The sequence below is a fragment of the Crocodylus siamensis genome, chromosome 6 (genome assembly GCF_052110815.1).
Source record: "Crocodylus siamensis isolate JL-2025a chromosome 6, ASM5211081v1, whole genome shotgun sequence".
In the NCBI taxonomy this organism is placed as follows: Eukaryota; Metazoa; Chordata; order Crocodylia; family Crocodylidae; genus Crocodylus; species Crocodylus siamensis.
The window spans coordinates 14,618,008-14,632,438 of record NC_143400.1 but is presented as its reverse complement, the minus strand read 5'-3'; the positions used below and the strand labels follow the sequence as shown (position 1 = coordinate 14,632,438).

The 14,431-nt window shown below is 41.5% G+C and overlaps 1 protein-coding gene across 1 annotated transcript; it reads left to right on the top strand.

Annotated features, from left to right (window-relative positions):
* The first annotated feature begins 819 nt into the window (after positions 1-819).
* On the top strand, positions 820-14,194 carry ANP32E (acidic nuclear phosphoprotein 32 family member E). Its single transcript, XM_090052845.1, has 7 exons — positions 820-1,027; positions 4,093-4,242; positions 5,056-5,178; positions 6,662-6,827; positions 7,257-7,411; positions 8,822-8,876; positions 10,866-14,194. Exons 1-7 carry the CDS (start codon positions 974-976, stop codon positions 10,931-10,933), a joined length of 771 nt encoding a protein of 256 aa, XP_089908971.1. The 5' UTR covers positions 820-973; the 3' UTR covers positions 10,934-14,194.
* The last annotated feature ends 237 nt before the right edge of the window (positions 14,195-14,431 follow it).

The following is a 14,431-nucleotide window of genomic DNA, read 5'->3' as shown; positions in this document are numbered from 1 at the left end:
TTGGCAGGAGCTAACAGCTCTTGAAGTTTGGCAGCTTTTAAGCCTGAACACTTCTGCTGCCCTCACACAGCCCAACAACTGGGTATTTCCACAGGAGTGAACTAAACTGGTGGTTCTCAATTTTTCTAGACGTCAGGCACCCCTTTCAGCACCCCTCAGAAAATCCTGATTTCACTCCGTGTTTTTTTTTGTCGCAGATCATTTTGGTCCTGTCGCAAAGCGCTGAGAAAGCCCCCAACACCGCAACTCTGCTGATTCCTGTATGAAAGCCTGCCGGTTTCTCCTCTCACGAATCACGCGTGCACACCTAACAGGGCTAAAGGCTATGGAGCACCCTCAAAAGTAGCACCCCAGGGTGCCACGCACACTAATCAAAGTAAAAAAAGGCTTGAGTTTGGCAATCAGGACGGGAAGCCAGCAGGTCCCAACACAGCCCCTCCTCTTTCAAGCCCCTTGCAGCAGTTTAACACAACACACGTGTTATTATAGACCCCTCATTCTGCTAATCTCTGCCTTCACACCTAACATCTAGGCAGGTCCCCTTGTTTTTTTTTGTGCCCGTCACCTTTCATTAATCTGTTTTTAGCCACCAAGGCCTAACCCCTACAGAGAAAGCTGCACCCGACCGCGTGGCGCATAATGGCGCCCAACCGCCGCCAACTGTGGCATTTAAAAGCTCGGAGCCTCGACGGGCGCTCGGCGGCACCAATCGGCCGCCGCTGCGCACCGCGCCGTTCCTCCAATAGGAAGCGGCGCGGCGAGAGGAAGCGCTCGCCCCTTCCTTGGCCCCGCCCCGCCGGCCGCGGGGGGCGTGGCCTGGGCGAGGGGGCGCCGTGCGCCATGTCATGGAGGCTCAGTGTGCGCTCGGCCACTGAGCAACGCAGAGCTCCGGCCGGCGGCGGCGGCGGCGGCGGCGGACGGCGGCGCGGGGGGCGGCGGCGGCCCAGCTCTCCGTGCCCGCGCGGGCTCGGCCATGGAAATGATGAAGCGCGTGGTGCTGGAGCTGAGGAACCGCGCGCCCGAGAAGGTGAGCACGGGGCCGCCATGTCGCGGCGGTGCCCGGCGCTGCGCGTGCCCCGAGCCGGCATGGAGGAGCCCCGGGCCCCAAAACACCCCTCCTCGGGGTGCTCCTTACTACGTATTTGTGCCTTATGGTGTATTCTCCTAATTATTCATTCCTCTGACTGTGTATTATTATTATTATTACTATTATTATTATTACAACGATAAGATTTTTTTGGACTAGCTAAAGGGTTTTTCTGCCCCCTCTGCGCTTCTTTTAGAAAAGTGAAGGAGGGCTCGAAACCCCTCCGCTGGCATGGGCTCGTTGTGATCGCTGTTGCGGGCGTCTGTTCTCATTATTCGGCTGATTTGGGGGAAATTAGGAACTTGCTTTTCTTTTCCGCCTCCCCCTTTTTCCTTCCGTGAACTCCAAATCTGGGTCACCCACCGTGATGCGCCCGCCATAAGTTTCTCGGTTGTGTTTGGGGGTGAGTTTTGGGGGGGAGGGGTATTAAAGGATCCTTTTTAAAAAAAGAAATAAATCAATCGACAGCTGCTTTTCTTTGGGGTGGGGAGAAGCCCGAAGTCGCGTGCCACCCGCTCACCCATCCCTCCCGCATTGGCATTGCTGGCAGGCTGGGTCTTCATTTATTTTTAACTTCTCACTGGTGGAGGTTGTAAACAGGTCGTAGTGGCACCGAATCCATCTTAAAAAAAAACAAAAAAAAAAACACACCATCTGGGTAAATCCGACTTTGATTTCCTCCAGCCGGCGATCAGAGAGGATCAGAAACCCTCTTTTTGTCAAAATTGGCCTGTGTCTCGGCTGACGTTTGGGGCTGTTTATTCTGGATTGGATCTATTATTACTTATTGTTATTATGATGATGGGGAAGGAGAAAGAAGAGAATCATCATCACCATCTCCACCCTCCCCGAGTTTTTTCAGCTCTGCCCAGAGAGCACATGATGGGGTAATGGCACCCTCCTCTCCTTCCCTTGCAGCCACACGGCTTATAACCGGCCTTCCTAATGGCTAGAGGCAGATAAGGCGATTGCTGCTGGGTCCTGCTCAGTCATCAGAGACAAGATAGGCTCCTGGCCGGTCCCTCCACCCACCGAGAGCAGTCAGGTTCGCTGTTGGGAGGTCATGAACAACGCAGGAGGGCTCTTCTCCCTGCCCGCCATGCAGCTACAGTCAGGTAGCTCCTTCCCTCCGCGAACTCGGCGCTGGGAGTGGTGCTCCAGTGTTGCAGAAAATGCCATCCCCTGCCGCTCCGGCGTGACTTCAAAACAAAAGTCCCGTGCAAGCCAGTGACGGCGAAACTTTATGGGGGGGGGGGTTCTTTTTTTTTTTTTTCAGTCCTCTTCCTTTGACGTCAAGTCCAGAAACGCAGCGCAAGGGGGCCAACGGCATCTTGAAAGTATTTTTCTTAACTTTTTAATCCCGAGCCATTTTGGTTCTGGCCAGCCTCAAGGCACTCGTGCTTACAAAAACAAATCGAGATGCGCAGAATTAAGATGCGATGCTGAAGAGGTTTCGTCTATTGTTAAACGTACTTTTTTCCCACACCCCCCCGAGGTGGCTGTAGGCAGGTGGTTATCTGATGCGTAGTTTTTTCCCCCGCTGCGTAGGGAAAGATTGTGGCCGCGCTTTGCTTTTTAGGAGAGGGTCGTGGTTTTAGTTAATCTCCTGTAGTAATTTCATTGACTGCAGTGCCAGCTGCATGGAGAGCAGGCTGATCAACTTGCAGCCTCCGCTTCCCTGCTGTTAAACTCGGCCAACAAATGATTTGTCACTCCAGCAGATGTTTTTGCATTTAGGTCAGCAAGGACGCTATCAACTGGCGTGTCTTGCTCTCCCCAAGAATAAAGTCCAGATAGGTTGATATTGCAGAGTGCTTTTACTCTACCCCAGCCTGAGAGACTGATTGCACAAAGATTGCCCGCATAAAAACTATTACTCAGATAAGCAGTATATTTTTTTGACAAGTTGACTGTGTCAGGTTATTTTTTTTAAAGCCTTTAAACTGTGGCTGGAGTTACCCCCAAAAATGGTTTGTCTTTCCCTTCTCTTCAGGGCAAAACCTGAGCAACTTTGAGACTTGGAAACCACAAAACAATTCAAAGCTAGTCTCTCTGGTCACCTTTTTCTGCAGGAACATGAAATAAGATTGTAAGCGTGAAACAAATGAGCAGCTCATGCCCACCAAAATAACTCAGAAGTTGCCAGTGAACAAGTGACTTTTTTAGTCATCTCTACAGATGAGGCTTTCAGAGCTGAACCTCCCAGACTGGTGTTGCGTTTAATCCTTTTCATGTGCAGCCAGGTTGGTAAAATAGCAACTGTGTGATGTGGGAAGAGAGGTAGTGACCGTGACTGGTCAACCCGCCTGTGGGGACATGGAGGACGGACAAACAGAAAATGGGTTTTTCCCTACGAGATGTTCAGCGACACAGAGTCAATGCATCTAGAATAAAGAAGCAAATGCTTCAATCTGGTGCATTATTAACCTATGGAACTCCCTGCCTCAATATTTTGAGGGTCAAAGCTGTAGGGTTTGCAAGAGGATTTGGTGCTTTTTTTCTGACAAATGAGGCTATACCCCCTTATTTTAAATAGTGAATGGGAATATAAACCCTCATCTGGGCATGAAGCAACCATTAAGTGATGGGTATGGAAATAAACTGTATGGGCGAGTCATTCTGTAATGGTCTAGTTGGCTTTCGGCTCCTTGCTTCTTCTGATGCATCTGTTCCTGGCTTTCATCAGAACCAGGACCATGGGTTTTTGTCTGGCTGTGTAAAGGACTGCGATTCTGAACTCTGTCTTGGTGGTTGTGCTTTCTGAAGCCAGCATGTTAACAGTCAAAAATAAATGAAGTTTTTCTCTTCTGGTTCCCTGTGATCATGCTTCAAACTCTGTTTACCTCCTCTCAAGGTTGACATGGTCAATGACTTCAGACAACTCAAGTTCAGGTCTTCCCAAATGGGAAGTAAAGCCTGTCGTCAGGCTGCAGGTTTGACCCAAATTGCTTGCTTGGTTGTGGGTGCCTATTAAAGTAATAAGTGACGTTATGTTTTGTTTAAAGGTGACAGAGTTAGTGCTTGATAACTGTCGATCCAGCAATGGCGAAATTGAAGGTCTGAATGACTCCTTTAAAGAGCTGGAGTTTCTCAGCATGGCCAACGTAGAGTTGACATCCCTGGCCAAGCTCCCTACCTTGAGTAAGCTCCGAAAGGTATGTATCTTCAGACAAAAACCCATTGGTTCTCTCTTGCCAAAGTCGTATACCTTGAAACACACCAACAGTTAAACTACTTGCGTATTTCCATAGTCACAGTCACGTTTGCATCTCATTGAAATATTTTACTAAACATTGCTAACTAAAGAATTAGGTCTTTGAGACCCTGAATGTAAGTAATGATGGTTTCAAACATTAATGAGCCAAAGTACTGAAAAAGCGTCACTTGAAAACTGTGTTAATGATGGCCATCCCATTCTGTTGTAAAGAAAGGGGGTCGGGAGCAATCGCATTAGGTGAAGTGCTGGAAGCACTGAAATCATTTTTCGTTACCTGTAAGGAACCAGCTTCAACCTACTCTGTTGACCTAAAGCCTGTACAAAGATCCAGTGCTATGTTTCGCATCCCCACGTGAAAAATAAAGCCTGGAAACATTTTAAGTTTGCACGATGCTAAACATGTTAACTGAGCAGTTGGAATCGGTGAGATCACTTGCCAACTTACAGTCTGATGTGCTTAAGTGTCTGTAGACACCCAAGTATGAAACTAGTTAATGATTTACCACTACCAAGTACAGGTGTGAAGTGCTTCTGAAATAAATGTTAGGCTCTAAAGAGACGTACATGTGATCAACATGGGTTGCTATATTTTTAACCAGACTTTGTTTTATACAAGTAATCTGAGGTTTTACAGGCTCTACAGGAAGTCCAATAGTCTTGTGATGCATGTGTTCTTTCAATAAAATACAGGCTCTTGGTTGGTTTGATTGCTATCAGAATCATCTAATTATCCAACTTTTGTGTGCTGTAGCTGGAATTGAGCGACAACGTCATTTCGGGAGGCCTAGAGGTCCTGGCAGAAAGATGTCCAAATCTCACATATCTAAATCTAAGTGGCAACAAAATCAAAGATCTCAGCACTGTGGAAGCCCTTGTAAGTACAAAGTAAGATTCCTAGAAGATTGCAATGTGTTAAAGAAGTCAGAATCTTTCTAGCATTTATAAAAGAGAATAATTTTGTAATTGAATGCAAATGTAATGTTTGTAAGTGCCTGACGATAGAAGGTCACAGCAAGTAGAAGGGATAAGTACAACAAACACGGTTTAAATAGGAAATCAATAAAACAAAAAGATAATAAACACGATGGCTTAACTGTGACATTCAACAGAACTGAACAGTATCCAAAGAGCAAAATTCTCACTTTCCCCAGCCGTAGGTAACTTTTTGTTGCCAGTTCTGGCAACATTTGAATCTTCTTTTTTTTTAATTTCTGTATCCCACTTAGGCCAGTATTGATTACTCCTATTGCAATAAATGCATCATCCTATGGTTCATTAGAGACAGACTTGTAAAGACACTGTAGTAATCAATTTTGTGTCAGCCATGGGATTTACGAGAGGAGATGTATTCAAACTTGTGGTCTGTCAGTGATAGTTGCGTATCGCTGGGCCTGTATTTGTTTTCAGTGGTTAAAATGCATTAAAAGATGGTATGATTTCTTTAATAACAACTGATTATGCTTAAAAAAAAGTTAAACTGCTTGGTTAGTGAATGAAAGGTATCCACAAGACCACTTTTAACAAGTGGTTTGTGCCCTAGTGAAAACAGTTAACAAATTTTTAATTAAGTTTTTGGAAGCAAGCTGCTAATCTTTTATGATTAATTTTGCTGGTCTTGGGCTAAACGAGTGTTTTAGAAACTTGGTAATGATAGTCTGCCTTGAATCTCACTGGTTCGAGTCGTCACAGAGATAAAATTGTTTCTATTTAAGTTAATTATACTTGTTGCATACTTGTTTAAGTGCCAAAACTATCCTCTGAAAGTGGTGTCTCTTATACGTGGCCCACGAAAACTGCAATTTTCATAGCATCATTGAAGTATTTAAAAGAACACCTCAAACAGCTAATGACTGTAATGGGCTACAGAACCCAGATCTCCTACTCCCTAAGCAGGATTACCTCTATCAGCACATCCATAGCTGCCCCTTTCAGGCCATGGAAAGCTGTCTCTCCACCAGGCATGGTAGGATTGGTGCTGGGACACAGTTGGCTGTGCTGACCACAGAGAATGGGAGAGCCCTGAGTGATTTATAGGATCATATTTCTGAAGAGGGATGTACTTTTGGGGGTTCCAGAAGCAAAGATGTGCATCTTAATGGGAAGTAACGTGGGTCAAAGCTATTTCAAAAGTAAGTATAGAGAGAGAGGTGGTATCCCTGGTCTTATGGGGAAGGAACTTTGACTGTCAGCACCAAGACCTTCTTAAATGAACTCTGGGCAATGGGAAACAGCAAAGGAAAAGAGAAGGTGGTGGGTATACACAGTAAAATCAGTGACATTTAGGAGGCAACAGTACAGTATTTGGAGGTACCGAGTAGTTATTTCATCTCAGTGAGTAATTTTTAATTCATTTTCAGCAAAATCTCAAAAACTTGAAGAGCCTGGACTTGTTCAACTGTGACGTCACAAACCTGGAAGATTACAGGGAAAGTGTTTTTGAGCTGCTTCAGCAGATCACCTACCTAGATGGGTTTGATCAGGAAGATAATGAGGCTCCTGACTCAGAAGATGAGGATGATGAAGGTAAGTTCTCTAAACATGCAGTTGTTAGTTATGCCATTCAGGCGATACCTAAATATAAAATTGGAACTAGAGTGACAGTTGAACTGCTGGAGTACAGATCAGCTACATTTTTGAAGTGTAGGCCAGTATCAAATAGTGCTTCTATTGAGTAATGAGGGCAGAGGGAATGCACTTGCAAACAGTGTAGTCATGGGTGCTGTGCAGTTAAAGGAGAATTGCACTTAGGAAAACATGAGTACAAAACTTTTTACTGAGACAGAACTATATAGAAGCAGTCATTTTATTGCTGATACCAAAAGCTTTTTTTGTACCCATCATTTTCATATTTGATTCTGTGGCTCATTCGGTTTTTAGAAGCTTATTTAAGATGAGTTTACAAACAAGCCTTTGAGGTTTAAGTGAAGCTGTAAGAAATTACCTGCCTTTCAGAAGGGGATGAGGAGGATGAAGAAGATGAAGATGAAGCTGGTCCACCAGGAGAGTACGAAGAAGATGAAGATGAAGATGATGCAGGTTCAGATTTGGGGGAGGGTGAAGAGGAGGAAGAAGTTGGTCTTTCATACCTGATGAAGGAGGAGATCCAGGTAGGACTTTCCCTTTTCTGCTATAAGACTTAGGATTTTCTTGACACTATCTGGCTATAAATAATTTAAATTTGTGTAAGCAGAATCATGTAAATCCACTATCATAGGTGAGCAATAGGCTACTTTAGAGAGACCTTTTACTATCAAACAAGTGCATTGCAGCAGGAGAACCACTGCTCTTTGGTATTCTGCATTGTCTTGCTCAATGAAATGCTTCAAGATTCATTACTGCACTGGCTTGAAGAGTTAGTGGTGTTCTCTACCAGGTCACCAGGTCAGATTTTGAGGAGAAAAACCACCTTCCAAAGCTAAAACAAAATCTCATTTGAGGATCTGAGTAAGAACTTGGCAGTAATTCTTTTAGAAAATGAATGAATGCTTGATTGGTGGGGGTGGCAATCTTGTTAGAAACCTGAGTATACTTAGTGGCTTCTGTGTACGGCGGCTGCCAGGAGTGAAGAACTGCAGCATGGGCTAAAGAAATTGGGGAACTAAAGTACTCCTAATGTTACCACAACAAAGCTTGGTAACAGAGGAAGGACGCCTTTCATTTGTTGTCGATGGGGAGTAGGCTGTAGCCAACATTAAGCACGCAGTTCAGAAAGTCCCGTCTTAGCCATTTCAGTATATTTTGGAAAGTGAAAATGAGGACTGGAATCGGCATAATTATACACCAGCTAAACCTGGACTTGAATAAATTCAGCAAAAGCACATCTTAAATTTGCATGTCGGTTAAAGATGAAATTCCAGAATGAATTGCTAAGTGCCTTTTAAACTTTTACCAGATGTTGTACAGCATTTCATTTGGCAGATAATATATTTGCAAAGATATTACCTATATGCAAAAACTGAGTTTGTCCTCAGTTCCTGCTATTGCAGTTATACTACCAGAGATCTCGGTGTATGTGTGTAACATTTCTAGGATTTCCTGTAGCCAAGTGGCCTAAATTTGTCCAGTTACCCCATTTTATAAAGCAACTTTTGTTTTGTTTAGAACTAAAACGGCGCTGGATGTATAAACTCTTTTTTTCTCCCTTCTTGTTTGACTTCCGTTACCAACAAAAAGGGTTCTTATCAGCTCTTGCTGTTGTAGACCACTGTATTTTGTAATACTCTTCTTGAGATGTTTTCACAACTAGTTGGCATAATTATTCTTGGTAGGTCAGAAGTAACAGCAGAAAAAGACTCCAAATACAGGACCAGCCTTGGTTTTATACATCTTTGCTAACCTGATAAGTGTAATATAGTAAATTGGGACTCTGATCTGTACAAATGTCTAGCAATAAAAGCAGAAATGAAACATGATTTTTAAACTTCAAAGTGCTGTTTTAGTCTTCTGCAAAGCGCATGTAATTAAACCTAAGCATACTGTAGTTTTTTAAAAATCTCTTAATATTCTTTATCTTGAAGGATGAAGACGATGACGACGATTACGTCGAAGAAGGTGGCGATGAGGAGGAAGAAGGTAGGTTCTGCAAAGCATGAAAGCTGTTTGTTTGGGTTTTTAAAAAAACTTGTCCGTTCTTTTGGCACCTGTAAACTAGCAAGTCTTAGCTCGCTGCCATTGTCAGCTTATGGCACATCTGTTCAGCTCATCTGTTTAACAGCACGTAACCCTTGGATGAAATGGGCAAAAAAATCTTTTATGTTTAAATGTGTACTTGGTAGCCGTGTTGGTCTGAGACAAAAAGACATGCAAAAAACTAGAACTCTTGGTTTCAGAATGATACCTTTTATTAGACCAACTGGAAAATGGCATTTTCCAGTTGGTCTAACAAAAGGTATCATTTTGGAACCAAGAGTTCTAGTTTTTTGTATGTCTTTCACATTTAAATGAATTTTCATATTTAATAATGCATCGGGGGTATCAGAATTCATTCTGATTTAGGTGTTATGGGGAGGGGGAATAACCTGTTTGACTTAATCTTTGAAACTTTAAGAATTATAAAGGGAATTCATCCTGCAGAGAGAAGATACTAGTATTAAGTGTATAGGGCACAGCGGAGTAAAGACTTATGGGAACTGAATATCAGGAGTTGTTTGCCTGCAGAAGTGACTTACTTCCATATGCTCATGTATAAGGTTAATATGAAAAGCCCAAATAAGATATCGGGATCCATTACAATAAATCAAATGAGTACAGCAAGGCAAAAAGGTAAAAGATGGTGGCAGAAAATGTTTAATGAGGACAGCTGCATCTTTCCTGCTCCTTTGTTTGTCTTTAGAGTTCAGTCTGTCCAGGGTGTGGATCAGTCATATATTTGTATAGCTTTTGGATGCTAGATAAATAATGGTCAGCTGTAAGTTCATACCAGTCTCTGCTAAGGATTATGCAGAAAATATCTGTACTGTGATGCACAGAGTGGGGCATTTTATTTATAGGCAGCTTTTCCTTATGAGGGAGAAGTGGCCAGATTTAGCCACAAGGCTGGTATGGATCTCCTGGGTCACAGAATCCCCTGCTATTGCAGTCAGCCTCATATAATCCCTTTAATAAATGTTAACAAAGCTGGGTCTTAAAAGTAGTTAGGGTTTTGCATGCCCTCCCCCTCCAACCACTTCTGATGGCTAAAAACGTCTTCTAATTTCCAGCCTGAATTTATTCATAGTCACAGTGCTAAAAAATTGGTTTTGCGTAGCCCTTTTGCCTGTTTCCATACAAAATGCCATCCGGTAGCCAAACACTAGAACTGAGGGCTCGACTAGAAGCTGTTTGCACTATGCGTGTTGTTTAATAGACTGTCTTTTTGGAGACTTTTAAACTGGTCTTTAAAATCTAAGCTGGCAAAACTAACTTTTCACTCTTTCAAAAGCAGCACTGTACTTGCTACCTCCCATTAAGCAATCAGTGAAGATGTTTAATTGTCTAGAACAGGGGTCAGCAACCTATGGCCTACAGGCTAGATCCAAAAGGTTGCTAGCCCCTGGGCTAGAAAGTATTCCTCCAGTTGGATCTAAATTGCATTTCATACTTTCACCAGCAGAGCGCATAGTTGGCCAGCTGAATCAAATATTTCTATGGTTAAGTGCAGAACTCGGATACTTAAATTAGTTTCTTTCAATTGATACCTCGTTCTGTCTCCATACCACCACATTTTCTGTATGAAACTCTTAAGACGGGGTGAACATAGACTTGGAAAAGAAAACTTAAATGGGTCTCTTCCTATTTCAAATCTGTTTAATCTCATATGCTGACTGTAGCATATAGGTATAATTGGATTCAAGTGTGCTTTGTATTGAAGAACAGCCTGTTTCCAATATGAGGTATATGCTCAGTGTGACTTGTATCGCCAAAAAACCCAGCTTTCCACTATTTATGACCTCAAAAATGTGTACAGCTAATGTAGAGAGAGAGAGATGACAATTGAAATAGGCTTGTTATTCCTTAGTCTCTTATTCCATCTAGACTTGAAGAAGTTAATCAGATATATACGTGTATAACTTCTTTCCCCAGCTGAGGGTGTCCGAGGGGAGAAGAGGAAACGAGAACCTGAAGATGAAGGCGAAGAAGAGGATGATTAATTTGTTACAGAAACAAATAGGACCAGACTCTTAAGTTACAGAATACGCAATAGTGATCATGTACCATAGATGTCCCTACAGAAAATAACATGTTAACTTTTTATAGGAAAGGTGTGGTTTTACTATTCTTGCCCTTTTTATCATTCCGAATATTATGTAATAACCTTGTTAGTGAAATATGTAGAAAACAATTTTCAACCCTATAATCACTGAATTCATTGTCAAGTTTTCCCCTAGAATTTTTTTTTGAATTTTTGTTTTATACAAGCTTGCTGTGTTGGTCATTATTAACCCACAAATAAGACAAGAAATGTTTTACATGGATTTAGTATGGTGGATTTTATTCAGTATTTTAAAACTATACATAAGCTGAAATCAAAGATACTTTATGATAAAAATCAAGTCTCTATGAAATGAGAAGTAGTTCTATCCAACTGAGCTTGACCACAAGTTCAGCTTGAGATCAATATGTTGACTACACCTTATTTTAACTTGTTAAATTGTGACTTTTTTTTTTTTTTAAGAGGGTCTCGTACTACTTTTTTTTTTTTCTGTTTTATAACTTACGAGGAAACCTAAACAAGTTTAAGGACTATTTTTCCCTAGCTTCTTCAGAAGTTTGCATGTTTGCTTGAGGACTTGCTGGATGTCTGAGGATGTATTTTATTAACTCTCACTTCTGATGAAGTGGTAAATCCTTAAGTCTCTTTCTTCCCTCCTCCCTCACCCCCAAAATGGGTACTCATATTTTAATAGCCATTCAGAAGAGCCAGTAACCCAAAGTTTTAAACTGTCTGACTAAAAATCCCTTTTCCTCTAAACTGTTTTCACTTGGCTCTGCAATCTTGTGAAATTTCCACCTGTACAGGTTTCCCTCACTTTATGCTGTACATGCGTTCCGGGAAAATGGCACATAACTCGAATTTGCATAAAGGGAACCCACTTTACAATGTAACAAACAGGGATATGTTCCAAGACCTCAACTGGACTGACCCCCAGACCCATTTCTACCACTTTTACAAGACAGTTTTGGTATTCGTCAACAGCAGACGGTACACGCAAGCACAGGGGGCACTATCATAATGGGGATGGCAACTACAGAAACACGTTGCAGACCAACAAGTGAGGAGCACAGATCTGCACAGGAGGCTATATTTTGGTGGTTGTCATTCCCACAATGCACTGCACAAAGCAGCTGGCTGCGGGCTTCCACCACGCAGATCACATAAGAGTGAAATTGCCTTGCATATAACAAATTTTTGGTATAAAAAGGGTCATCGCGTAAGAGCGAATTTGCACATACAGAACCTACGTAAAGCTAGGGGGAAACCTGTAGTTGGAAAATAGCTTTGGGCTACGTAGGACCTGCATTTTTAGTGCAAAAAGCAATGGGTAACTCCATCTAGCACCCCTTTTTCAATTAAAAATCTTCAAAGCCCTCAACACCATAAAAAGATAGCGTAAGCCCAGTTTTTTCAAGTTACTTCTTAACCATTCATATATAAATTGTACTTTATCATTTTACCTATGTGTTCAGCAGTAAGTTGCTTTGAAGATGGACTAAGAACCTGCAGAAACTTTTTCTGCTAAACACAGCTGGCTGCAAGGGCAGGAGATGTGCAGACTACTGCTCCTGGGTAGACCACTTGACCAACGCCTCTTACTGAATTCTGGTGGGTGGATGCACACGCACCTCCTTTAAGTCGATCTGGATTTTGAAGCGTACTCTTATCGCACCTCCTTTGTTTCAAATAGATACTGAACCAAATATCATACACAGCTTTATTAAAGAGACATTTTTGTATGTTGTCTAAAAATAAAATAACTGTCATTAAACTGGGAAAGGATAGGGGGATTTTCTGGATTTTGATAGTAATGTGTGAATATTTTAACAAGGCATTTCATGCTCTGATTGACTGTAATTTGTGAGTTATGACTCAAAATTTAAAACACTGCAGGGTTGAGAAGGCCTGAAAAGCCCAATTTCTTATGTAGGTTTCTTTTTTTTCCCCCTAACTAGAGCCTTAAAAAAAAAAAAAAAAAAAAAAAGTTTTTTCCATGTAGCTGTAAAGCACTGCCAACTTTTAACGATAGCTGAGTTAAGTGTTAGGTGCGGTTGGTAAAGATTTAGAAATAAATTGATTGTGAATGGCTTTGAAATTATAAAGCAGGATGTCTCTAAAGACCCTTGAAACTATATTTGCAATTGCAGCCTAGTTCCCACATTTGCATTTTGAATCCTGAATGGACTAGTGAACCCCTGTCTCGTCTTGGAGGCTCTGTGTTCAAGGTGGTTTTTCTATACTCATCTCAGTTTGCTTTGATCATTTTATTGTTTGCTTTTTTTTTTGTCTTGGCAACTAAGCCTATTATTTACAGACCTGTATTTCAGAGGTGCTTCTCAATATAAGGCTTATGCTATAACATCTTGTATTGAGGGCTCTTAGAATTGTTCTTAAATAGAAAGGGATTTTTAAGTGAAATTACTGTGTTTCAGTGAAAGTGACTGAAGTTAACAGGAGCTTTTGTGTAATAAAGGAGTCTGCCTTTAAATCATGGTAACATTTCATTATGTTTAACTAAAATATTGACAGAATGGGATCAAATCAAGCTTTGGAGAAGTTAGCAGAGCATGTTGTGGGGGGGTCTTCTCTCCCCTGAACAATTTAGCGTAGTGATCAGTCACTGCTCACCAGAGTCTGAGCCTCATATTCAACTACATTTAAGAAAGTGTGTTGTTTTTGCAAAATGTTAATATCTAACTGAGGTTTTGTGTGTCAGCCAGTTTGACATGCAATCAAGATAATCCAGCTTTTTTGGTTTTGTGGGGGTCTTTTGTTTTTTCTTTTTCTTTTTTAAAAAAGCAAGGTGTAATGCAAAGAGCCTCTGAAACTTTTGAAACTTTTGTCTTTTTTTGGCTTGGTGGGTGGTCTTTTCATGCAAACTATGTAAGGGCGGGTTTTATATTCTGTAGAAGTTTTTGTCCTATTTTAAATGCTCTTTGTATGGCAGTATGTATATAGTGCGTTCAGTCCCTTATCAAACTTTCTCCTTTAAACTTTGAAGTAATTGATTTTGTGCAACTGTGTTTTGAATAAAGCCATGACAGTGTTAAATAAAGCAAAAACCTGCAGCACTCTTCTGATAATTTTTAGTTGTAATAAAAAAAATGTTTCTTCCCCACGTGTGCTGTAAATTTTAAATTAAAATTTTTCAAACTGAATTATTTCAAATAAATTGAGAATCTCTTGTTGTATTGAATTGCTTTTCTAGCGTGTAGCATCCGTTGCTTTGTAGTTGCATTTGTTTGTACTTAAAGAGCTGGCATTTTAGTTCTCGGCTTTATCTTCAGTTAGTTAAGTTCAAGATAATGTGTAACAGATCCAAAAGCAATTGTCTTGAAAAACGCATGTCGACATCTATTTTGTGCACCTAAAAATTAAGAGCTGTGACTTCACTGTGAGCTTTCAGCGGTAACAAGATAAAAGTCCTCGCTTA

Excerpts from the sequence above, each read along its gene's own strand:
- ANP32E (XM_090052845.1), top strand. The coding sequence starts at position 974 with ATGGAAATGATGAAGCGCGTGGTGCTGGAGCTGAGGAACCGCGCGCCC. Across the intron at positions 7,412-8,821 it reads TGATGAAGGAGGAGATCCAG|GATGAAGACGATGACGACGA; the intron begins GTAGGACTTTCC and ends TTTATCTTGAAG. Across the intron at positions 8,877-10,865 it reads TGGCGATGAGGAGGAAGAAG|CTGAGGGTGTCCGAGGGGAG; the intron begins GTAGGTTCTGCA and ends TTCTTTCCCCAG.